This window comes from Drosophila eugracilis, unplaced genomic scaffold (assembly GCF_018153835.1).
Source record: "Drosophila eugracilis isolate 14026-0451.02 unplaced genomic scaffold, ASM1815383v1 contig_393, whole genome shotgun sequence".
NCBI lineage: Eukaryota > Metazoa > Arthropoda > Insecta > Diptera > Drosophilidae > Drosophila > Drosophila eugracilis.
This window is the reverse complement of record NW_024573253.1, coordinates 83707-110425: the sequence shown is the minus strand read 5'-3', so window position 1 is coordinate 110425 and position 26719 is coordinate 83707. Positions and strand designations below refer to the sequence as shown.

General features: G+C 39.8%; 3 protein-coding genes and 1 non-coding gene across 4 annotated transcripts in view; 3 read left to right on the top strand and 1 right to left on the bottom strand.

Annotated features, from left to right (window-relative positions):
- Positions 1-3451: 3451 nt before the first annotated feature.
- Positions 3452-4506, top strand: LOC108111536 (protein lifeguard 3). The gene is made up of 3 exons (XM_017221062.2): positions 3452-3745; positions 3809-4057; positions 4112-4506. The coding sequence occupies exons 1-3, from the start codon at positions 3641-3643 to the stop codon at positions 4466-4468; spliced, it is 711 nt and encodes a 236-aa protein (XP_017076551.2). The 5' UTR covers positions 3452-3640; the 3' UTR covers positions 4469-4506.
- Positions 4507-5210: 704 nt separating this feature from the next.
- On the top strand, positions 5211-5782 carry LOC108111727. Its single transcript, XM_041818845.1, has one exon. It carries the CDS (start codon positions 5283-5285, stop codon positions 5625-5627), a length of 345 nt encoding a protein of 114 aa, XP_041674779.1. The 5' UTR covers positions 5211-5282; the 3' UTR covers positions 5628-5782.
- A 759-nt stretch (positions 5783-6541) lies between these two features.
- LOC108111665 overlaps positions 6542-26719 on the bottom strand; it is a 36641-nt gene continuing 16463 nt past the window's right edge. Inside the window, 19 exon segments of the mRNA XM_017221200.2 lie at positions 6542-8109; positions 8179-8332; positions 8394-8594; positions 8656-8730; positions 8794-8869; positions 8937-9082; positions 9159-9254; positions 9458-11992; positions 12233-12344; positions 13107-13151; positions 13445-13587; positions 13652-13977; positions 14040-15292; positions 15354-15542; positions 15544-16077; positions 16138-16557; positions 16807-17016; positions 17086-17329; positions 19605-19696. Coding sequence (XP_017076689.1) covers positions 7926-8109; positions 8179-8332; positions 8394-8594; positions 8656-8730; positions 8794-8869; positions 8937-9082; positions 9159-9254; positions 9458-11992; positions 12233-12344; positions 13107-13151; positions 13445-13587; positions 13652-13977; positions 14040-15292; positions 15354-15542; positions 15544-16077; positions 16138-16557; positions 16807-17016; positions 17086-17329; positions 19605-19696 — 7035 coding nt within the window. The 3' untranslated portion in view covers positions 6542-7925.
- Trnag-gcc lies at positions 12745-12815 on the top strand. Its single transcript has one exon. It is a non-coding gene; the product is annotated as a tRNA-Gly (tRNA).

Sequence of the window (26719 nt, the reverse complement as noted above, 5' to 3'; positions counted from 1 at the left end):
TTCCACCGCCCACTTGGTGAAAACTCAGCAGGTGGTACAGGACCAGGCACACGCCTCAATCATTTGCATAGCACTTTGATCTGTGGCTCGAGAAAAGGCAACGTATCTCAGAGTTAAAATGGTTATGGAACCGTCTGCTTAAGGAAATGCAAAAGAAGCGGCCTTATAAGGCAAAAAGCTTACTTAAGAAGGGTAAGCAAAAATAGTGTTGCCTACATTTTGGGGCTCACTAATAGGAAAGGACAGATTATGCAGTTGATTATGAATATTGATAAATCAAGACCATATTTGTGCTGAAACGGTTAAAAATGTATAATATATGTTAGATTATAAGTATTTTTTAGGTTTACTAATCAAACTTCGTTTTGGGGCACTACAAATGCTTAATTTTATCTTCTCAAAAGGTAAAACTTCAACTTCAAATTGTTAAATATTATTGAAAAACAAATAAATATCTTTGAATCCTGTTCAAATATTTATATTCACTTAGATCGACTTCTGTAATCCTGCTGACTTTGATTCGGTGACATCGGATGACTTTTGTATAGCTTTAATACCCCCATCAGAGATGACGCATGTGATGTCCACTTGAGTTGACATTTTTCCCCTTTTTTTCCTTTGGCCATATATCATATGAATAATTCAAAACGAATCGAATATACAAAATGGGAACGAAAAGCGAAATCGAGCGATGCGATGCGTTGCTTTTTTATGCAAATAATCAAAGACGACTGACGTACAGTGGGCCCTCAGCATATGCTCAAGCACACCGCCCACTGATAGCATAGCATGGCAGGGCCATTCAGTTGACAAATTCAGTAGTGAAATGCTTCTTTCTGGTTGTGCCCAATTTTCAATGATGACTTTTGACACCGCCTCGCGGCATTCTTTTGAACCCGATTCCTCGATTCCACGATATTCCATGAGATTCCTATCATCCTCGTCGAAGGCCAACCCCCAATTGTGAAATGAATGTGAATGGTCCTTGAGCTGTTGTCATGTTTGGCCGCTCTCCTCCAACCGATTCCTTTTGATGTTTGCCTTATGCACGCCCAGTCGACCATTCGAGTATCCATCTACCAATCCCCTCTATCCGATGTTTTCCTCCACCTCTTTTACCCACCCACCCACACTCAATCGCACTGACACAAAACTGACTTATTTGGCTAATTGAACTCGGTTGGTCGGTCGCACCACTTCATGCAGATCTAGCCAGGATAATTCAGCACTTTTACCACTTCTCGACTCGCTTATGCATGACACCTTGGCAGTACGGGCACAATCCGATATGGTCATCCAGCCAGATGGCATTAATTAAGCTAATTAATGGCTATTGATTCATGGAAAGTTTTGATTTCCTTTTAAAGGAAGCTGTTAATGAGGGGGATAGGTGATAATCTGTGGGGGTGTCAAGAAAGGTATTGATAAATCTACAAGCTATTTCTTAGTTCAGCAATATATTTGATAGAAAGGTAGCGTTATAGAAATGTAGAACATTTTAGCAGTGTAATTAATTAACTTGAAGACAAATTGCATATTAAACAGGTTTGAATGTGTATCTTAGATGTGAAGATTTCTTGTGTTTATTCTCATAAAAAATATTAATAATATCCCTTAGAAAAACAATACATAGTCGTGCAGTTTTTGTCCTCCTTAAAATAACTATATTCCCCATCCTTGAAAATTTAGTTAATAACTTCCGCCATATTTGCAGCTCTCCAAAAAAGAAAAAAATTATTGTTTACCCGCCATAAACAATTTCCGCAGGCGCCATAATTTCTTGTACAACCCCCCCCCTGAAATAAGCATAATATTTTCGTCCTTTGTTTTTAGCATATCAATAACTCTTATCATGGGTCTGGGGGGCACCCGTGGCACGCCCCTTCGATTGTGCCACAACAACTCAAGCACGCAACAGGGGGAAAAGTATGGGAAAAATCTAAGTACTCAGGCTGCTCGTTCGGCACAATAAAAAAAAAAATTATAATCCAATTCCATTGTCCGACATCAGAAGGGTGGGAGGTGGAAAAATGTACTGTAGACAACGACTGCGCTTATCACCCGAAATGAGGCAGAACAATAAGGACACGAGATGGATGCACCAGAGGAGGCAGTGGCAGCATAATCTCTTCCGGATATGATTACGCCACCAAGTGCGAGGAATTGTCTGGCCCTGGTGCTGTGACCTATCAGCTTTGTATCCTGGCATCTTTGTATGTGCCCCTCTATATATATATAGGCTCAGCTGAGTTTAGAGCAACGCAATCTGCTGTGATTACAATTTCTTAAAAAGCTAAAGCTGCATTTTCCTTTCAATTACGAGGCACCCTCTCTAGGCACCTCTTAATGGCCATATAAGTGTATCTTCTTTACGCCCAAAACGCTGACAATATATGCTGGCTAAGAAAAGGAGAACAAAACAACACTTAACCCACGTTAATTGTCGACTCTCTGAACTATGACATGATCTCCTGCTCCTCTGTCTCTCCTCCACATCGAAAGTGTCCCATGTCAATGGCTGGCTGCCATTAGAAAAAAAAAACGAGATGAATCCATGGGGCGCTTAAGATGCGAGCATTACAAAATTCTATATGAGTACTTATAGTTTGTAAGCCTAAGGGGGAGGGGATGTGACAGATACACTGGGAAAAACAGGGGTAAGTTTAGGATATAAAACTTCTTCAGGATATTCCTATCCTTCCTTTATTTCAATTTTCATGGGTCAACGAATACACCTGAGCTTTGCCAGACAATCTCAGCTTATTTTTGACCCTTCGATCTTGTTTTTTTTTTGGACAAAGAAAAGCAGCTGACTGGGATCACAGTCCAGGTGGGTGGTGGTTATACATATCTGCATGGCTTCGGGTTCTGTAAGTTACTTCTTCAGGCAGCAGTTGCTCGACTTCCCAGAGAGGGGCGAGAGGCCGGAAAATGATGACAATATGTTATGGGATCGACACGCGATGCTTGGCAACACATTGAAATGCATTCGAGTCGACGTAACGCGGCTCAATTAGTACGGTTCAGCGACTGCCAATGCAGTGCTTCTCCTGTCGTCCATGCCATCCTGCCTCCCCCCGTCTCTTATCAACTCGGCAATACCATTGCTCCAGCCATTGTCCGTTCCCGTTTGCCTGGCTTTATGTCAACTTCTTGCACGCTTATTCACACCTGAGCACAAAAACGCCCCGCAGGTTTTTGCTGCCTGAAGAGTCACGAATGCGCCGCCAGATTCCGAGATTTTACATGCCGCATTTTCACATTGGCGGCCAGCGAGGCGTCGCTCATTACGTGAAAAGCTGCTGGCTGGGGTGCGCCTACATTTCATTAATTAGTCCCTACGTTAGTTTGGTCTGCTTCGGACGGTTTTTTTGGCTAGAAAAGATGATGGTGGAAAGTCTAGAAATTCTAAAGGAAAAGGATTTTGAGAAGTTCAGGGAAATATTGGACAAGCTCAATCTTTTAAGGGACTTTCGAGGCTTATAGATGAGAATTAGTATGTCCTCTTGATGGAAAATAGCCAGCTTAAACAAAGATGACAAATATAAACTATGTTTCAGAGAATTTTCAATCAAATTGATCAAAAATAAACCTACACATAATTCCACTTTCATAACCGCGCTTTTGAGGACTCGATAAAATGGCGTGCTGCAGGCCAAGGAACAGGAGGTTTGAGGATGACAGCACGTTTGCAGATCCTGCCGTCCGTCGGAGATTTGTTACCAAGGTCCTTCTCATAGTGGCCGTGAGTGTGCTGAGCTGATACCTATACATATTATAGCCTCTTTAATCTATGGCCCTAATGCAGGTCAATTTGGCGATAACAACACTGGCAATGACGACTTGTGTAATGCTAAAGCCTTTAAGGCACTTTTTTCAAAGGTTCTGGTTTTTGAGTTTGCCCGCTATCCTTATCATAATGATAATGCATTATATGATGTGTTGCTGTCGGAATCTCTTCCGAGTGCCAGTTCTTAAATGGGTATTGTTGGCCATTTACGTGTTTTGCCATGCCATTTTGGTTATCTGCCTTGCTGTTCGTTATCATCCCCGTTTAGTAAGCAAGTTATTAATGATATATAATACTATTAAATCGTCTTTCTTATTGCAGGTTATAATGGCCTTCGGAATATGCGCTGGCCTAGTCGTATTCCTATGCCTCTTTGCATGGTTCGCTCCCTGCGATTTCACCTCCTGCTTCGTATTGATTTTTATAATAAGCATAACTTTGGTGGTTTTGGGCATTTTAGCAATATTTTTTAGAACTTTTAAAATTGTTTATTTAGCCTTCGGCGTTATTGCCTATTCCATTTATATAGTGGTTGACCTTCAAATGATTGTAGGCGGAAGAATTCACAAAAATCAATACGATGAATCAGATTTTATTTTAGGGGCTATGTCCTTATTCCATGACATCATATACCTATTTTGGTTCATTCTACAACTTTGTGGTCTTATAGATGAATAATGGTTTCTGTCTCAAAATTAAAGTCAAATAAAAATTTATTAAATTGTGAAAATTATGGAAGAAAATTTGATATTAAAAACAACATTGAAAACGTTTGTAAAAAGAGATTTCATTTTGGTTTCGATCACTCAGAATTTCAAATATTTTTGCATCAGTTAAAGATCTTAAAGATGGCTAAAGCTAAGATCTAAAAAGTTGATTGACATCCAAAAGATAACAATAAATATGGCTGTGATTCTTTAGGAACACTAGATAGATGAGTGGTATGCCCATTATGTTTGCCGATTCTTAAGCATAAAGGTTATTTATCACTAGGATTCACATTATAAGAGTATACATACCAATAATCTGAATCCAAGACAGATTAAAATTTATATTAAAAACAGAAATTAAATTGGTTTTTACCATGTGTGGCCTAGCTTCTTGTTCAAACACTGGTATATATGACTAATGCCATGTTTGGGGAGCAATATCATTCGAGATTAGTATGTTTAGGAATACATCTTGGCTGCCACAGTCGGTTATAGTCATATATCATCACGGAGGAGGAAGCTTATCATTATTTTAACCATATAAACAGACACTATCTAAATGCATTTGGCATATCAAAATACTTTAAATCATACATAATAAATGTGTTGACCCATAGAGGACGTCACTACACTTCATTCATTTCATTTGCCCTAAAAGTTGTATTCATTGGCTTTCGATTCTTTGATCTCTGAGTCTTATGCCAGAGTATAATTTAGCTTGTATTTTCTATAGTCAACTCTCAGTGAGATATTAACAATCTAATTTCGAAAATATAAAGAAAATGTGCGAAGTACAGGAGCTGCTCAATGGCCTATGCCAAACTTTTGGCAAATACAGGATGATGCGTCAACAGGAAATGGTGCAAATTCTGAACAAGGTGCGTTGCTGTGATTGTGGCCACAAAATGAGGCTTGATCATGTCCGAAGTATGCGATCAGGAACCATCAAATCTCAAACCAAATGTCGGTCAGGTTACCTTCTGGCAGCGTGTTTTGCATTCCTAATCTTGATCCTGTTTTATATGATCCTTGTGGCACGGAGATACAATCATGTCCGGGCCTATGGTAGCAGCGCTTGCGGATCGACATTTTTCTACACTTCCACCGACTGTGATGTGTCCTACTAGGGATACTATCCGAGGATGTACTTATATTTTTGATTTAATATTTTCTTTCTTTGCGTATTAAATATGTTTTAAAACTCTTCCCTTTTGCTCTTTTAATTTTTGTTTTTTTTTCTTCCTATACCCATCCAGGTGATAATGGGACCTCGAAAAGGGAGGGGGGGCTCAGGGCAAGGGCGTGTCTGGCATTTATTGGGAACATTTTCATGCTCAACTTTTTTCACCCGCTTTATGATTGGACGCTGCCATAAATTATGCATAAAGCATAAATGCCAGAAAGAGACCAAACGAGACTGGGCCGGTAAAAGGAGGGAGAGTGTTAGCTTACGGGGTGAGTCCATATCATCGAACCATGGCCATTCAGTTTTATTGGGTTATCGAGTGGGAAAGGAACTTTTCTTCTCCATCATCTCCACCATCACCACCACCCCCAAAGTTCACAGGAACTGCCGGTTGTTGGCCTAGCTCAATATTGACACACGTTAATTGAAGCCCGACGGCTGCCAAAAGTATCAATGGCCATCCCTTAGCCGTGGGTCAGCGCCGAATTGAACAACCATTGCCTGCTCACATTGTGAAGTCGACTGATGGGTGGGTCTAACTTTAGGGTGGACCTTGGTTGAATGTCGGGAGTTCTAGGGTAAAATATAAAAATCTTGACAAAAGCAGAAAACTTTATGAAGACATGTGCTTTTTATTCCTAAAAGGAAAACCTTTTTTTATTTTACATTTGTCTTTATAAGTGGTTCACTCTTAAAGCCCAAAGTATTATTTTTTGGGTGGTGTTGTATCCCACATGTCGGGCGATTACATCACCTGCTGGGCGGTCATCTCGTTGATGGCTTTAATAAACCCTGATTGCCAAGGTAATTTTAAACGCTCTGTAATTGACTCCTCGAAACTTTACTTTTGTCCGGTAAAACGTTGAATTATGTTTTATTATTCGGCTTTCAATCAATTTCTTAAATGTTACACAATACACAATTCCTGCCTGTTAGTTTTGTTAATCAATTACTTATATGAGGATATTATTTGGTTCTGAATGTTTTTCGGAATCCTTGTACCATATGACAGTAGCATATGGACAGATCTCTTGGGTATTAGAATTCTGAGACCCCAAAATCTTAGCTGCCTGATTGAAAAGTAAGTTTAAGTCCATGGGGTCTCGGGTTTTAGTTGTTAACAGAATGGCTTGACGATTTCTTGTTGTTAACAGCAAACGGAAGTAAAGAAAAAAACTTAGTTTTAATGTTTTTAAAAATTATGCATTATGTATTATTTTCGCTTTGAATTAGTTGTTGTTTTTTTGTTTGTTTTGTTTTTAGTTTAGTTCTGAGTTTAGATAGCATAATTAATCGTAAGTGTTGGTTTCTCCTATTTGAAGTTAATTTTAATACATTTCGTTTAGTTGTAAATTATTGTAAAGTAAATTTTAGGACTAATTCAAGTTCATATCTAAGTATAATATGTATATTTATAGGTAGTGTTATAATTGTTGTAAATACAATCGAATAATTAACTAATACAGCATAATTACAGAACAAAGTGTGTGTTTTGGAAATCGATTTGCATCTTAGCTCTGATCAAATATCTCAAATAACTTTGATTCTTCACATAATCCAATAATCATTTGTGGCCCTTCTAGAGATATAAGTATAATGTGAGTAGGCATACATAGTATTATATGGATATAAATTGAAATTTCGGAACATTCAAATTTGACACACATTTCTTGTAGTTTTTGTCTTTTACATTTTCTTGACTGATTCACAAACATTCGCAAATATAAAAAAAAAAAAAAAAGGGTTGGGAATATAAATCAAACAGAATAGAAGGCATGGGCTAAGCGCACTTTGTAACAACTTGCTATCTCGACCACTTCGACAATCCAAAAAATTCCGCATCATTATTGCCTTAAACTCAAATAACACTTAACAAGTACAAAAAACGGCTTATTAAACTTAACATTTACAGAATTGAATTCAAGCTAAACGCAATCGGTTGACATACATAGATATATATAAATTATTTGTTAAAAGAAATGCTCACGCGCACAAAAAACGAAACAGAAAACTTAGCGGCTAAGCAACTTGATCTAACATTAACAAACATAAATTTCTATCAAAGGTGAATGGTTGTTAATTACAAATTAGTGGTTGGTTGATTGGTTTGTTGCTTGATTTGTTTGCCATTCGCCTGTGTGTGTGTGTGTGTTCAGTTAAATAAATAGGTATTGGTTAGTCCGTCACGCAGTTCCTCTGCACTTCGTTTAGTCATTTAGTCTAGCCTAAGCTCTACACACTAGGAGTTATTCTCACAGTCATCGGGTTTGTGCTTCGTGCGTAAATTGCTCAAAAGATCGGCACAGTTGTTGACCATCATTAGATAGTCTCCGTTGTCAGCTCCGCTCAGCTGATCGTGGTTTAAACCACCTACTCCCAATCCCCCGCTCACTCCGACTCCGTTGTTGCTTTTATCCGCTTGTCTGAAATAAAAATTGGAATGTTAGTTAATCTGTATTATTATGCTGTATTATTCTCAAAATCAATCATACCGATTGGTGATGCTGCTTAACATATTTCTGGACATGATCAGGGCATTCTCCAGTTCCTTCAGCAGCAGCGAATTCTTTAGATTCGCATGCAGCTGCATAGCTGCCTGTGTGGTTGTATAAAGTTTATTAATCACATTGTGTACTTGGGCTTCAGCTGGAAGAAAATATAAAAATTAAAATCACATTCAATATATTTATTCCAATATAACTCTTACGATCTGCGCCCTCGAAATCCTCTGTGGAAGTCACTCCGCTTCTCTGTTTGGCATTAACTCCAGGACTGCCCGTATTGTTGATCATTAGTTTGCTCTTGTGATCAAAGGCCAAGTTCCTTGGTCTTGGTGGCACAATGGGTTTGTTGTTTACAGCGCTATTGGGCGTCTCCTCGGAGCTGGAGTCATCCTGCATGGGTGTGGCTATTGGGTGAAAATACTTTATTAGTTCGGACTTAATAAAAATATTTTAAAATTTACTCACCACTGCTAAAGTTTGGCGTCTTTCTACGATTATTGTTGACATTGTTGATCTTGTTGCTGTACTGGCGACTCGCAGCTGCAAGTTAAGTAAGAGATCTTTATATTTCCTAAATTAAAGACAAATCTGAAAGCTATATACCAATGGGTCCGTTGCTGCGCCCTTGTCCATTGCTGGCACTGCGTAATCTATTGCTGTCCTCTGGTTCCGAGTCGCTCTAAATGTCAAGATTTTATTTTATAAAATAAGTTTGTTTATGATCCTTAAGTAATCAGTATACTCACCCCCTGATTGAGGACATTCATGGAGTTACTCGAGGCACCCAAACCAGTTTTGCCCTGCAAACTGTTCCTCTTGCTAGCCGATCGCGAGACATTTCCATTTCGGTGCTGGACCTGCGGCTTCTGTGGTGTGCCATTGGACTTGCCAGCTGTAAAAGAAACACAAAATAAAACCGTTAGATGTCTTTATAACATTATAAATTAACTAATATCGAGGTTGCTTACGCTTGCCAAAGTTGCCCATGTGGAGATCGCTCAACGAACAGGCTCGGCGTATGGAGGATTCCTCGATGGGCATGGGATTGAGCGTTTTGGGATTGCCTGAAAAGTGGGTCAGAGATTAGTTTCGGTTTGGGTCATCATGCGGTTATAGAATTATATTTATAGTGCTAGGATATCGAGATATATGGTGGGTGGTGGTCAAAAAGGGGAACTAAAAAACGATTAATAAACTTTGGGTGCACAAATGAAGGTGGCGGAAAACTCAAGAGGCACAACAACCAAGGCGGAAATGGGGATCAAACCTGGATCCATCCTCAAAACAACAGTCTGTCCAATGACTTGTCCATGATCAGCGTTATTAGCGGTAATGTCAGGATTTTCTGGACTTTCTTCCTCATCATCGGCTATCACTTCTTTGGCCAATTCGACACCCTGGCTATTGTAGATGCCAGTAATATCGGTGCTCTCCAGGACATCTGGCAAACTGCAATTTCTTCGGATATTCCTGGCATAGGCACAAAGATCTGAGGCATCTTTGGAGGCCAGCTCCTCATCTTCTGTTAGCTCCTCTCCCCTGGCCAGCATGTCAAAGTTCATGGTCAAACTTTTCACATAACCCTTTTCCTTGGCATTGCAATTAAAGGGCCTCAAACGCGATTCGGTGGCCAAGCGTATTTGCTCCATTTTGTTCTCCTCCATGGCAATTAACTTCTCGATGATATCAATCTTTTTGGCTATATTCTGGCACTGATGGCTGGTGGAGCCGCCTCCACCCTTTCCCTTTCCACAACCGCTTTTTCCACTGATTTTCCCTGCATTATCTAAGTTTTTCCTGTACTTTTCCCGCTCTTGCTGGATCTCATCGACAACCGCTTGAAGTTGCGGTTTTGTGTAAAGCTTAAGGCTCTGCATATTTTCCAAATTTTCCGGAGCATTTCCGTTCTCAGCGAAATACATTTCGAAACTCCGTTCACCATAGTCGCTAGGCAGGCTGCCCACTTCCATTTCTGGCGGTTCTTCTTCTCTGGCCTGTCTTTCCCTTTTGGCACTGGGCGTATACTTAATCTGGGAGACTGTATTGAAGCGTACTGAGATTTTTGGTCTATTTCTTTGCCTAACACTGGTGGCTCTTCGACTGCTTTCGCTGGTGTCGAAACGAGAGACTTTCTTCAGACAACTCTGGGTTGCAGAGCCTCCAGCTAGAGCTCCTGAACTCACTGAACTCCTCATCGCTGGCCTCCTTTGCTGATCCCTTTCCCTTTGCTTTTCCTTTTCGAATTTTTGCAAATTATGCTCAAATTGCTGGACTACACTGGCAGTTCTGGACTGAGACTTATGCTGCTTTTGCTGTTTCTCCATGTGGCTCAAAGTGCTTATAAGATTCTGGGGTTTTGCCGGTACTGGTGGCTTGGGTTTCAATGGTTTCCTCACAAAGAGATTGTCACCTGATTGCATGGGATTCGAGTTCCTTTGCAGTCGCTGTTGAGCGAAATCCGTGCTTAAAGACTTGTTAACACCTGAGTTATATTGCTTGTTCTTTGATCGTAGTGTGGGTATATTTTCCGAGGCCTGAACCTGGGCAATTCTGGGATATGTCTTCGAACTGGGCAGTGGTTTCAATGGCTGCAGATTGTAGCCTGTGACATCGAAGCTATCCGTTGTCGTAGAATGCTGTTGTCGCATATAGTAATCGAAGCTGCCATAGGCATTCGGGCTATTCCCGTAGGACTTAGACACTGGGCCGTGGATGATAAAATTACGGATGCCAGCATGACGCTGTTGAAGAACAGCCACCTGAGCTTGAGGGTAATCCAGAGGAGCACTCTGGCAATCACTTTCGTCCGATAGAACGCTCTCCAAACTGTTGCAATAGCTTCCGGGACCATCGCCATCGGAAAGCAGAGACAGTGACTCCTGACTTTGTTGTCCGGTAAGGAAGAAACTGGCACTTGAATGGCGTTGCGTCTCCAGGAATCTAGCCTCATCTAATCTCCTCTGAGTGGCCGCAAATTGTTCAGGTTGCAAGATATCCGAAAGGGATACCTTCCTCTCGCATTGATAGAATTCTCTGTAAACATAATACTGCGTAGTTCTGCCTGTTGGTGTGGAGTCACCAGTGGAACCCAAACCACCCAAGTTTCTCAAATTCGCTGGCATCGAATAAGAAGCTGGAATACTGGGCTCATCCAGATCTCCGTATTTCCGTGTTATCTCATCAATCATCTTCTCGGTATCAGCATGGATCATATCCAAAATAGTTCTGGCATCATCTGCATAAACGGAGTGCCTTTTGGGTTCACCAAGTAGAGCTCCTCTTTCGTTTCCTTCAGCAGACCACTCAACCTCTTCGTGGACTGGAGAGACTGGACAGGACTTGTAGTGTTTTAAGATACTAGGAGTACGTCTATTATTCCCAGCTGGATTTCTTTTGGCTCTCTGTTGTTGTTGCTGCTGCTGCTGCTGCTGTTGATGATGTTGCTGATGGTTATGGGAACGCATTGCAGATCCTGCTGCAGAACCACCAAATGGTACCCCAGGAGGTGGATGTATCTGATGCACACCCACGTGATGCGGGTACGGAGGATAATGCTGCTGAACCTGTCGCATCGTCTGGAAGTTCTGTTGCAACTTGGACTTTGGGGCAGCGCAATTGAAGAATTGCTGGGAAGCAGGAGGAGCGTATGGCTGATGTTGCGGCTGGGTCTGATGATGCTGTTGCTCCTTTGCTATTTGATATTGCTGATGAACTGGCTGTTGATGTGGCTGCTGGTTAATCGGAGAAGCAGCAGTTGTTCTGATTGGGGAACTAATAGACTGCGAAGTGTCATGGGAAGCAACTAATGGGGTTAGTCAAAATATCGTTTAAGGGGCATAGTATTTAAGTTTAATATTGGTTTTACATTATTTTTACCACAGAGATCGCAAAAAGGAGAGCAATATTAAAAAGATATAGACAGAGAGAGAGAGAGAGAGCAAACAACGGGAGAGAGAGTTTTTTGGTTATATTAGCCTACTTTCCAACTTGGAGGGGATTTAATTAGGTTTAACTCGGGGTTCCCTATTTCCCAATCACTTACCTGGCTTTGTATAACGTCCTGGTCCTCCGCCCGCATTCCTCGAGCCATCCAAATTGGCAGCCAGACTTAGGTCCGATATGCTATGGCTTCCCCGAAGGGGTCTATGGCCGACCTGTGGGTCAGAAATATAAATTATTAATAGGGGAAAATATTATTATATTAAACATTACTTATTAGTAAGTAAAAGAAAGGGGAACAGTGGAAATGGGTAAATAAACAGCTTTTCACCAGAGTAAATGATTTTTAATTAAACAAAAATAAAAAAATTAAAGTTAGCTTAACATCTGTTATTTGAGTGAAGTTTGCGGATTGAGTTAGTGGTGTGAGTGGTTTTCTGGTTCCTCAAATTGCTTGAGCGGTGTGATATGAAGTGAAAGAGTGAGAGGGGCATAGCACATCTTCAACCCACTCGGCTTATCTGACAAAGCAAGTTTCTTGCTTAGTCGCTAGTTTTGGGCTATTTTTAGAAACAGCTGGATGTTAAAAGAAGTTGGTTTGGGTTAATACATGGAGCATCGGTGGTTCAGTGGTAGAATGCTCGCCTGCCACGCGGGCGGCCCGGGTTCGATTCCCGGCCGATGCAAAAATAATTTTTTTCTTTTTATTTTAATGTTTTTAATTAAGATAGGTAAGATGTTTGGTTTAATTTATCTGTGTAAAATATTAATATTTGTATTTAAATATCTGTCCTATTATGTTATTTTGTAAGCAAATTGTGTCGTTTTTCCATAATAAAATGCAGTGCGTGAAATCATTCTCCCGTTAGTTGTTAAGGATTATGGAATATATATACAAATATATATATTTATAAAAATCTGAAGCATCATTAGAGGAAGCAAAAACAGTCTTTAGAATCCAACTTAAATCGGCTCACCTCAGCTATAGCATTCAACCTTGTGTTGCCATTTTTACGCGTACCCTAAACACACAAAATCGGGCAGGAATATAATTTTATATTTTTTGGGTGCATGTGTTTTTGGGGTGGGAGGTTGGAGGTTGAAGGACAGACACCAGACACCAAAAACAAATAATGGGACACATATAAAAATACAGAAGAACAACAAAAGAGAAACACAAATTAAATGGGCAAATAAAAGTGGAAAGAAAATGGAAAACCCGTAAAACAGCAACTTCTGCACTGAAGGGCATACTTAAATACTGAAATTCTCTATAAATAGAAGGTCATTCCTGACCTCCAAGGAAAACACTTACATTCTCCAGCTGCTGCTTGACCTTGTTGATGACCTGCAGCAGCTCCTCCTTTTTGGTGCTCGTATACGATTTGGTGATTGTGGGTGGTGCCGCCACGCTTTTCCCATTTTCCGTATTGTGCTTGGCGCTGATACTGCGGCGACCTGGTGACAGGAAAAAAAACATTTTAATCTTTAAGGATAGTACTATCAAAAACAAATATCTTACTGCTGCCTCCCCTTTCCATGGGCGTGGTTGCACCCGGTCCTTCTGGCAAAGCGGCATGCAAGAAACTATTGCCGCTGCTTTGTGGCAAATTTTCCGAGCTACCGCCCAGTGTGGAGGCCAGAGAACGCTCTGCATTTTCGGCACTGGGCGTTGAGCCTTCATCTTCGGTGTCAGAGGTTCCAGTTCCGGTTCCTGTGCTTGCCGTATGCGAACTTCCATTTCCGCTAAGCGCCGATGGGGTAAGCTGAAGGCCGGATTTTTCGAACTTCTGACGGCGCACCGATTTGCGCAGCTCATCCTCGTTCATGGCCGTCACCTTGAAATCTCTGCAAGAAGTACGCATTAATAGATTTTATTTTATACGTTGATAAATTTTCCCTATACTAACGTTGGCGTGCTGGGCGCCAGGTTGTTGTAGAACATTCCATGATCGGAACTAGTTCTCTCTCCATCCGAGATATCCTCCACATCTCCATCATGATCATGGCTGTGAGTATCAAATCGTAGACCCGGCTTTAACCGCTTATCCGGCAACTGGAGACGCTGTTGTCCAGCTCCAGAGCCGGTTGACATGGCACCATTGGAGGCAGATACAGCCATCGATGAAACGGAGGACACTGTGACCACCGTTCCATTGTTGCTGCTGCCAATGAACTTGAGTTCGCCCCTTCGCGTCTCCATTCCAGAATCGATTGAAGAGTCCTCGCTCAAGTAGGTTTGATTGTAGGTAATGTCCTTGGAAGAGGCGCTATTGTAATCAGAGGTCTGGACATTAACACCACTGTGACCACCTACAGACGAAACAGTTCCCAAAGGACTTTCAGAGTTAGAACGCAGGTCATCGGCGGTTTCCAATTGAGTGCTCCTTTGGGCCCATCTTCCCCTAGCTCGGGTTGTAAATCCAGGCATCTGTTGACTCGGCGATGAGCTTAGATTACCCATCGATGAAGCGGCATGCATGGCAGGTACATTAGTGGATCCACCGCTGGGCGTGGGTATGGACAAGGCCCCACTATCCGAATCCGCTGCTGCTTTTCGCATAGCCCACTGCGGCAGTTGACCCACATCCGAGAATCTCTCGGCCACACCAAACTTGGGCTGCAATTGTGGTTGCTCTATTTCACTGGTTGGTGATTCCAGGACTATACCATCCGGTGGCGAAATCGAAGACAAGGGACGTGGTAATGGAGCATGACCAGATCTGAGACGTTGCTGTGACATCCTCGCCTGCATGGTAACTATCATATCGTGAGGCACTTGCCAGATAAAAATACAACCATCACCGCTGGCCGAGATTAAGTGCCTGCAATCGTTGGTGAACTTCAGGCCAGTTACCAGCTCGCTATGACCATACATCCTCGCCATGCACTCACTGGAGTAGTAATCATATACAGCCAGCGTTTTATCAGTACACGATGTGGCTACATAGATACCACTGGGATCGAGGCTTAGCTTAATCAGACTTCCCTCATCTGAATGGGAACCCTTAAAGGTTTTCGTTTGCTTGGCATTCTGTGTTCCATAAACCCGCACATTACGGTCCTGGCAGGCTGTCAAGATGTGCTTGGAATTCGAGTCTACTTCCATATCGTACAGCGTTGTTTTGCCAGAGGTGTTGGTACCCCTCATAAAGATGTTACCCTAAAATAAAAATGAAGGTTTAGTCGTTTAAACAACTTATAGAAAGATCTAGAAAACTCACCTGAAAACTTCTAAACATAATAGATTTATCGGCTCCGCAACTGATCATCTGGAAGTTGAGTCCCGCACCGACAAACTTTATGGAGGTGATCGAGGAGCTGTGATCGTCCAGTGTCTGCAGCAACAGATAATTCTGGGCCACATCGAAAACATGGATTAGCCGATCTCTACTGGCACTGGCTAGTAACTTTTCGTTCGATCCGCTCATTAGAATATTCCAAACACAGCACCTCTGATTCATGGGCTTCAATGGTGGTGAGCAGGCGCAGATTGACCAGATTATAGACACGTATATTGCCGCACCGATCGCCACTGGCCAAGTGCTGGAGTTCTGGACTGATTTTGATGCAACGCACACCATTCCTGCCATCGTAAGATGATGATCCTGCTTTATCAAAAAGCGAAGATCCCGGATCCTTAATAAACTGCAGTTCGTCATCGCTATAGACAATCTTTAGCAGTTCCTTTGAGTAGATATTTCTTCGGTAGATATCGTTGTTAGTGCAACCATCCAATCCCCAAACGCGGATGGTGTCGTCCGATGAGCAGGTGACAAAGCACTCCTCCGGCAGAGTTTGTGATGGTTCCCGCTCGACATTGTATGGCACTGTCTCCACGCCCCAGATGCAGGTGGAGTGGTAAAGGAACGAGTGTGACTTTCCCACGCGTGAAATGTCGCGCAAATCCCAGATATATAACGAGTGATCGTTGTAAACGCAGCTTACCTGGAAGGAATCAAATAAATATAAGTTGGAAAGTTATAAATTTTATTTCATAGATACTACCTTGCAGCGCTGTTCATCGAAAACCATGGCAATGCAGTCTGGGAACTTTGCCTGCTGTGGCACCGACATAATGTGATTGATCTGAATGCCCTGGGCCACATCCACACCCAAATAGTGAGTTCTAGGCAGCGTGGTCACGTACTCCAACGTGGCCGCATTAAAGATCCGAATGATGGACTCCGCACAGCCCACAAGGATGAATCTCTCATTCACGCAGATACAATTGGCATTGGTGGTGCGGCACTGCACCCACTTGTCCAAGAGACGACGGGAACTGAACTCCACCAAATGTCCTTGTCGCGTAATAGCATACGTGCTCTCCGCACATATACCCTTGCCACATGCCACCGCACAGAAGTCGTTGTCCCGCAAATCACCCAGAATGGCGCTGCGTCCCATCAGGGGTATGGGATCCTTGTACTGCAAAAGGACATAAATCATTAGCTCTTGACCTTCAGCATAAAGTGGTTTATAAAATATTCAAAGCAGCAGAGTGCATATCATTACATTTCTCTACTATCGTATACCATTACGATTTATCTAAAATTTATACAGTTTTAAGATTTTTTTAGGAATGTTTCATGAACGTTTTCATTAACCTTAAGCATGTAAGAATGTTTCTACTGCTTTTTCTTACTTTTTGTCATCATTATAATTATCAGAACTCACCTTTCTTCCTCCCTCCAGATACCAGTATTTGACATGTCGATTGCCCACTGTGACAAAATAGCTGCCATCCTCGGCGAAACACACTGCAGCTACCTTGGAGCTGATTTTATTCGAGGCCATCTTGAGATTGGCCCGCCAATCGAACACATTGACAATCATGTCGTGCTGGGAGCCCACCGAAACCAGGTACTTGCCAGTGGGCGAAAAGGCCTGTTGGATTAAAAATAAATACCAATTAATAAAGGAAGTTAAAAAAAAAAAATATATCAGTGAACTCACCACACAGGTGACGGCGTATTTATGGTCCACAAACTCGGCAACAACACTGCCGCCGCTGCAGTGCTCCAGACTTCCGTTTGGAGTTTCCAGCTCCCAAACTTTGATGGCCGGATTGATGCCACATTCGCCGGTGGCCACATAGCGACCACATCGCGAAAATGCCACGGAAGTGAATGCTTTGCGGGAGGTATTGACCAAATAGGCCTGTGTCTGGCGCTTCGCGTTGAACAGCACCACGGTGCAGCTGAAAGGGAGATGATTTAAGTTAAGTTATTAATTTAGTAGTTTAAAAAAAACAACTTTCTAAGACTGCTTTTGTTGTTGAAAGATTAAGCCTAAGCAAAGTTTATTTTTAAACAATTTAATAATAAATAAAATGTATGATTAATTCGTGACATTAGTAGCAGCTGCTGGCAAGAAGTATTTTGTTTATTTACTGATAGTTGGTGATTAAATGCCAAACTAATTAGTAAGCTAAGTAAAATATAGCGTTTTATTTTAAAATAATTTAATCATAAGTATAACTCATCCATAACTGGTTTTGATAGAAACTTCAAAGATGACTATAACATAGTTTCAGTGTTGCCAGTTTAGCTTAATTTAAGCTAGTTCTAGCATATTTTGAACTGGAAAAGCTTGAAAACTCCCGATCTAGCTTATAGCTTGAAATATAGCTTATTTTAAAAGTCATCTAGCATATTCTAGCTTATTAACGCGTTGCTTCGTAAGAAAAATATGCTTTATGGCATGAAAATATCGGAGCTTTTTCTTTTTTTGCCGATGGTTATGTGCGTTTCATATGATCGTGAATATATTTCTAATCGATAGTGCCATCGAAGATCGATATGTTGGCTAAAGTGTTGCAAGCAATCACTTGGAGTTGTGAACTTTAATAAAGAGAGTGGTAAAATGCCGAAAGTCCAAAGTAGTGAGTTCAAGGCGTGGTTACGCAAACTGACAGGAGATGATACAAGAGCTTATTGCTCCTATTGTAAGTCAACAATTTCAGCAAAAATCTTTGAAACAAGGCATCAAGTGGCAACAAAGAAGCACGTGCTAGAATTGGCTCAATTGCACAATCTCAGAAAATAAGTTTTCCTGCAAAATGTTGCAAGACACAGGAGCAGGAAGCAGCCCTCCCTTTCAATGAAAATTTAAGGACTTAATCATAAAAATAGGCCCCAATGACTACTGCCACCCACATTTGGGTGTAGCTTGTTTTTTAGCATATTTTTTTTTAAATTTTATCTTGTTCTAGCTTAATTTTTTCACAAATTTAGCTTATACGTGCGCTCGTCACCTGGCAACACTTTATAGTTTATATAACATTTTAAATCAGCAATAAAATAAAACATTTTACTTATTTAAACTTGAAAATGAGAAAAAATAACAAGCAAATCTTCCCTTTTTTAAAGAAAAAACTAATAATTGTTATAACAAATATTTCCCATATTAGCCTTTTTTGGCCACCATTCTTACAATGTTTAAAAGTCCTTCTAGTCAATGGTATTTATCTGCTGGCCCCGACCATCACTTAAAGATGTCCTTGACCAAGTCAGACTGGGTTAAAAGTTGGTTTACACATTAAAAATGCCCAAGGATGTGGGTCCTGCCTCGGCTGGGTTCCGTTCTCTTTTTTTTTTGTCCTTCCACCCTGCCACCTTCAACCTTTTCCTGCCTCCGTTTAACCCTCTTATGCCAGAAGCTAACTGCCTGCCCGCCTGGCTTATTATTAAGCTGCGCTCTTTGGTTTTATTTCTGTTGTAGCTACTGTTGCTCGGTTAATGAGCGCATCACGCCCACATCTTTCACTTAGGGCTATACTCTGCTGAAGAGTATATGCTAAACTATGTGGTAAGTTTGGTTTTTCATGCTATAAAATGATGGAGAAAGTATCTTATAGCCCAAAAACTAAACAGAAAACCTTGTTAAATATTATAAAATAATTTAAGAATAAAACAGAGACTTAATTTACATTATCTAAAGAGCATTTAAATCTCTCTTTAGGTCTGAACATAAAAATCTCCCTCAGCTTTTCCTATTTATTCATGCTTGCAAATGGTTCTATGCATACATGTGTGAGCCAAGGAAAAAACTTTTGCATCGCAATGGAAGCGTAAATATGCCCTTTTTGTTAATGCACATAATTAGTAGAGTTTCCTCGGCTTAATTTACTATAATTGAAATGTTTACAGGCAGCGACAGCGGCAGCGGGATTTAAATGCAGATTTCAGAGGATCAAATAAATTAAATAAATTAACCTTCCGAATTAACTTTGATTTCCTTTTAAACCAAAATATCAACAATTAAATCAACCATTTTCATTGCAATTTTTTATTTGGTTTCTTCTTTTTTTTTTTGAGTTGGCAGCAAACTTTAAGCATGAAATTTATCCAAATTGAATTCTATTTTTTTTTCTGAACCAAAAAGGAAATGAGTTGTAGGTTGTGATGGTTTCCTTTTCCACAACGCAGCTGGAAATGTAATATTCCTTTTTTTTCAGATATACAAAAACTTACCCAGCTGGATAGGCCAGCAGGCCGCTGACTGGGGACACATCCAAGGCGGCATTGCTGCACACAGTCAGGCCCAAGACCTTTTTGAGTTTTATCTGTAATGAAAAAAGAGAACATCACAACATTAGATATTACATCACATCTCTCCATGTTCCAGGTTATTTGCTAAGTTTTTTTTTCTCTGCTTTTGGCAAGGTCACTCACTACTTTTGTGAAATATTTGCTGAAAATAAAAACTGAAAACCTGACGAAGAGATAACTTGCTGTGTGAATTGTTAAAGCACACAATTCGCACATCTATCATGCTGTTTACATACGAGCCCGGCCTTATACGATTTACATAAACATAAACAACAGAAATTGCCTCAGCATGTTAACATGATTTTCCAGTGTTTTTTTACCCATTTTTTTTTATTAATTTATTATTAACAAGTTTTATACATGAATTTCCGCAAAAGGGGCGAAAATGGGAGGCAAAGTTTAATAACAAAAAATGAATAATAATTATGTTTTGTCGAATATTAATAGAAACTAATTAAAAATGTAAAAATAACCAAAAATAAATTCATTTAAAAAATTCAAAATTATTTATTTTACTTCATTTACATAATAATTATACAATTTTAAAATGGAATTTAGAATAACATATTTGTTAACCAAAGAACCCAAATGATTTCATTCATTAAAACCTCATCACAAACTTGGCTTTTTGTATTTAAAAGCCGACTTGTTACGCCTCACCAGAGCTTCACCTTGATCTTGCCCAAGCCACCAGCTTATTAGTTATTAAAAAAAGCCATAAAAAAAAACCTAAAACAATTAAGGGGCGTATAGCTCGTAACAGGTTGATTTTTTCCTCTCTGCTATGGCCAATACAGAAATAACAAAAATAGCAAAAATAACAAATAGCAAAGTGAAAAGGAAGTGCAAGTCAACAAAGTACTCTGACTTGACTACTACCGCATTGGAATCGAACTGATATATGGCGGTACAGACGTAAATCAGAACTCAACAGTGGGCGAGTGGGCCATAAGACGACTATGTCAACTTTGGCATGCCAGAAGAGAGCATCCAAAAGATGTTTGATTTTAGTTTCTGCGTCGCAAAAACTCAGATTCAGAAAAACATTCAGATTCAGATTCCGATTCCGAAACAAAGTAAATTCCAGTCAAAATGCTGAGATCATCTCGATACTATGACTGAGAAACAAAACAAAGTAGCTCTCGCCAGCGTTTGTTTACTACGAGTATTTACTTTATTGGCTTGTTTCACTTAACCGAACGAACAGAGATCGGGGCCCACACCACCAACGCAGCCTTTAAAATCTATATTTTAATGCATAAGGTCGGCCGATCTATGGAACCGGTTTATATTTTTTAAGTATCTTTCTCTCTCTCGCATATTTGCATTTTTAATGACACTGATATGCCGTGAAATTGTAAACAAATTTTCTAAGCATGACTAAAGCTAAGCCAACAATCAAACTATGCTAACCATGACTGTAAAATTATAATCATAGCTACTCCCCCTTCAAAAAACTGGCTTCGATTTCATTTAAGTGAAATATACAAAGAGAGAGAGAGAGAGAGGGTGATGTAGAGAGCAAAGCAATTACGGGGCGTATGCGCAACGTAATCCGTGAGCTTTGATTTCAACTGCTGGGCTTAATTCGTTTTCAAACGATAATTAGGCATAAAGTTAATGGGATTTTTTCATATAGTTTTCAACAGATTTATTTGTTGGAATTTTCCAATCATGAGTTTAAAGAATTTAGGTTATAAATAGAAAAAATTCTACTAAATCCAGGGACCAAACATATTTTCCCTCACCACAACCCTCTGCCGCTGGCCAAAAGTTATTTAAAATTCCATTTATTTTACACATTTACTTCATTTTTGCCCGAACGGAAGTCAACACACGCCATTCATCAAAGCTGTATTTGGCAGCTACCAAAAGAGCCCACCAAAAAAATAAAAAATAAAACCAAACAAAGCGAAATTCTTTTGTTACAAATTTGGTAGAGTAGCGAAATTTATGCCCAGCTGAACTGTAAAAAGAACTAAAAGTCAAATTTGCATTTTGTGTGACAGATGCGGCAGTTAAATGATAATTAATTATGATTTAACGAGTGACGAAATCTTGGCCATGACCAGTCAGTAAAAATTGGCCAAGAAGCCCGAGGCGAAGCACTTTTCGGTCAAGTGGCGTTTTGGCCCAATGCCCGGAGTAATGTTAATGAAGTGCTGCCTGTCTGCCTGCCTGCTTGTTTTTTTGGCCAAGTTCAATGCACGCAGCTTGTTGGCTGCAATTGTTGGCCAAATTCTATAACCAACCCACACCCTGATACTTAGTGGTCTGAAGCATTTCGGATTTCTGCCCACAATTCGAGCGAAAAAGGCCACAGAAATAAGCTAAAGCATTTCCAGCGGACGACAGGTGTCAACCAAGAATCACGCAATGAAAATATTTACCTTAAAGGCATGCCAGGCCAAGGCCACAAAGGCAAAAAGCTCAAAAAGTATGCAAATTTAAGGCCGTTTTCAGTGTGAGTACCAAACTTGACTACAAATCGAGGAAATTGGCTTAAAGCCAGACGTTATTTGGGTTAACTTTGCACTCAATTACTTAACTAAAATTTATAATTGAACATTTTCATAAATAATTTAATTAAATTCAATCAAGACTCTCTCTCTCTCTGAGGAAAACATCAAATATTGTTACAGTCCAGCAGCCATAGGGTTAACAAAAGCCAGGCTTAATTGCCTTTTGGCTTAATCAATAAATAAATAGCCAAACAGGAAAAGATTTTCATTAGGAATTTCTTGCATAATTAAGAGGTGAATTATTGAAAGGCAGATAAGTCAGCGACTTTTGAGCATGACATTATCAAATGAATATTAATTCTTGGCATAAATACATATGCTAAATCTGTGCTGCAATCTTTTTTTTTGTTTCTGCCTGTGGCTCTCTTCTGGCCAAATAGAATTTCTGGTTATGTTTGTTATTTTCGTTTTGCCCTACCACGTTTCGTGCATTTCCAATTGGCTTTCATCGGCTTACTCGACAACCGAACATGGCCCTCATAACAATGTTAAGAAAAATAAGTACACAGAAGAAAATAAAGATGAACTTTAATGTAAAATCTAATTAAGATAAGTTTTCCCTTAAAGAAAAGGCATTTATATTCTGCCAAAATGTATCTTTTGCTTCCTCTTCACTAGATAACCTTTAAACCCACTCTTTTTTCCCAGTGTAGCAAGTGATATACATACTTATATCAGCTATATATACCTTCAGATACAAATGTATTGTATCCACAAGGCGCTTACGTGAGCAAACTGTTTATGACCGCTTTGAAAACAAGCCAAAATCGAAGCTGCCAAGCCAAGAAATTTTCGATAGAACAAAATCAAATTAAGCGGGATACATTTTTTCTTCAAAATACAATAGGATTGGCATTTTTCTATTGAGATTCCTACAATCCGAACTTTTAGAAGCTGTGCCGACATTAGCTAATTGCCCATAATTACCCTGGGGGCCACAGAACGCGGCTGCTTTCAGGCTCAAATAGAATATTTATGCCGGGGCTAAAAACCACAAAAGTCCATTACAAGCTGCGGAGACAAAAACTTTTGTAGCGAAATGTGAATCATTTTGGCCAAGTCCAAAGAGAAGTGGGTAGAAATCTCAGTCATGAAACCAAACGGATGTTGCTTTCTGGCCAATATGCAAAAAGCAGGAGAGAGGGGGTAAGAAAAGCCAACCAGTGAAAAGCTAGTAAGAACTTGCTTTCTAGTTAAGTCAAATGAAAGTTGAAATGAAAACGATTTCGATTCCGATAGCGAGATACCAATTCCGTCTATAAATTAGACGACAACAACGAACTTTACCTCGTAGGCTGCCACATCCTCCTTGCCATAAACGGCAACTGGCGATGAGTTTCGGGGGGCGAACATGGCTCAAACTCTTCGATGGTCCTCGAGGGCACACCACACCACATTCCTTGCTAAATATTCACTTTAGCTTTAGTTTCGGTTAATTGCAAATCTGGCTTCTTGGTTATCTTTATTTTTATGGCACATTTGAGACAGACGCCCACCAAAAAATAAAAATAAAAAAACTAAAGCTTAAGGCTATAAATTCGTAATTGTTTTTTGTGTTTTTTTTTTGGGGGCGTTGTGGTTTCGTTTTTTTCGTATAATTAATAATACACTTTAAATAATACTTTTTTACAGTTTACAGTTTTTCTGTTGTTTCGTTGCTTTTCGGCTATTTTGTTTTTGATGACTAGTCTTTATAGCATTTTTCTTGTGTTTCTCATTTTGCGACTTTGTCAAGGTCGTGTTGGTTGTTCTCTTTGTATCCGTTCGGTTCGTTGTATCTTTCAGTGCTGCGGTATCTATTTATCTTCTGTTTTAACACTATAAAACTGAACTATAATTATTTTTTCTTCTTCTTCTTTGCTTTTCTATATATATATATTTTTTTTTTTCATAAAATATTCGTTGCACGTTTCTCGCTGGCTTGCTTGCTAATTTCTTTTTACAACAATTAAAGCGTCGCCTTATAATTATTCACGAAAATTGCTAGTCGTTGTTGCAATTTGTTGTTATTATCGTTGTTGTTGTTGTTTTTGTGTTTGTCAGCCGTTGTCGCGTATCGGTTTTTAGCGCGGCTCAAATGAAACTGGCGAGATTTCAACGATTTCAGCACAACGTCGCCGATATCGAGAGTTGAGCCAACAGAGAGCTTGAGACAGACAGAAAAGAGCAAGAGGGAGAGAGAAAAACGCTCGTTTGAGACCTGTCCGATTGAGTTTTTGAGCGACACGCGCATACGTATCTGTTAGATACTCAATCTTCAAGCTAGCAAGATTTGCATATTTCACATTGAAATAGAAACAGAAACAGAAACCAGAAACACGTTTCTTGCTGTAAGTCCAAAAAAGCAAACGCTGTTCTTAACACGCAAAGTTAACTACTCAAACAACATCAAATGGACTGCAATTTTTAGAGTGCGGGAGGGTTAAGAAAGTGGGGGCCTAAAACAAACTAAAACAATTAATCAATTGCCGCTAGTTTTGGCACCCACGATTGCCTTAATTATTTAATAATAATCTACATATAATACATATCTATCTACATAGTTGGAAAGTTATGGCATCTAAAGTCTGTCTGCACTGCCCACCGATTGCAATAAATTCTCAGAATTACGGAATCGGTGGGCGTACACGTTGTTGTTCCCTCCAAAAGGCCGTAAAACGAAATTAGGCAAATCAACAGCAGCACCATCTTAGATAGTAGCTAAAAATTACAATGAGAGTGTCAGCCAAGTGGAACACATTTACCACTGCCATGCAGATATAGTTAGATACGGATACAGATGGCCAACAGATATAGATACATGTCTTTAATGGGAATGGATTGTTTGTTTGGGTTGCTAGTTTGGTCAAGATTCAGTCTCGTTGGCAATTGCTAAATAAAGCCAGAGAATTGTGCACTGACTAGATGGTAACTGCCGTTTATGATGTATTGGCCTTAATTGAGAGGGGTTTATTGTGTGTTTTCACTTGGAATTTTGTGATTTATGAATGAGTTTTAGGAAGATTGGGTTTAAAAAGGGTATAAGGAACCTTATTTTCTCTGATTTTTCGGTTTAAATTAAAGTTTAGATATTATAAAAATCACTTAAATAGAAAATCAAAAGTGTTTTTATCTCAAAAATGTCAGCAAGTTGTTACCCAAGCCAAAAATCATATCTTAGAAACTGCAAACCTACCTCCCTGATCTTGAACTACTTCTAGCACATCATTTCCCAGTCTGATCTCTCCATAACTAACCCATTGTTATCCCCACACACACACTCACACATCTATTGATACACAAAGACTATTCACTTTTGAAATTTTGATTCAAGTGCCATCATAAGCTTACCTTGGCAAGCCCATTGCACAAAGGCCAATCAAAAAGGTAGCTAGCTACCTTTTCTTCCATAAACAACTCACCGAAAACAAATACAAACACACACAGAAATAGAAAACACAAAAAGAAAATCAATTTGCATAACACAAATCAAGTGAAATAATCAGGCAGAGAAAAGAGACAGAGGCGGAAAAGCCAAAAATCAAACAGAAATGCCCAAACAAAATCCAAAACTCGAAACGCACTGCAGGCTCCGCTGACAGATTGACAAACAAACGAAAAAGCCATGGCAAATACACTGAAAGAAAAAAAGGTGACAACAGTCACCTCTTTCGCTCTCTCTATATATCCAAAGATATATATATATATATATATATGTTAGTATATTTCCCTGTGATCTGAAATTGTGCAGCCAATTTCTTTATCTTGTGCCATGGCCAAGTCGCAGTTCGGCGCTAGTTTATGGGGGAAAGTTACAAGCGACTTGCTCTGACAGATGCTATTCAGATAGATATAGCCAGACGATGGGTTATAGGGGATTCCCCGGGGGGGAAATGGGGTGAGGAGTGGGAGCTCTGGTAACAGAGTATCTGTGGGTCCGCCTGCATGCGCCGCATATTCAAATGAATGCAGACTGCTCATTGTTGCTGCTGTTGCTGTTTGGTAGCCGTTTGTTAATACACAGAGAGAAAAAACTATTAAATAAAGGAAATTAACATTTTTTTATTGATTTAATAAATATAATTTTAGATGATTATTTATGATTATTGGTCATTAACTATAAAGATTTAAGCTTGCTAGTTACGTTAAGAAATAAAACTTTTATCATCTAATTTTCAAGTTTAAAACCGTTTTATTAGCTTAAAGATGACTTTTTTATGATTTTTTAATAGGAAAAGATCATATTTTCTCTCTGTGCACTATCTATTGCTAGTTGCTGTGCCACTTGGCTGCCTTTTTTCCTTTGATTTGCGCCGTGAAAACTCGCTGGACTGCACTGGAATTACAAACTATCCATCCACAGTCTGTCTGGCCCACTGGAGGAGAGCTATTTATCGCCTTTGCAATCCCACCTTCTTGCAATTTGTAATTAAAATACCTTTTGCCTCATTGTCATTTTTGGATTGTACATTTGTACATTTTTTTTTCAAATACTTTTAGTTTTTGTAATGCAAATTACCAAACGAATTAGTTTTG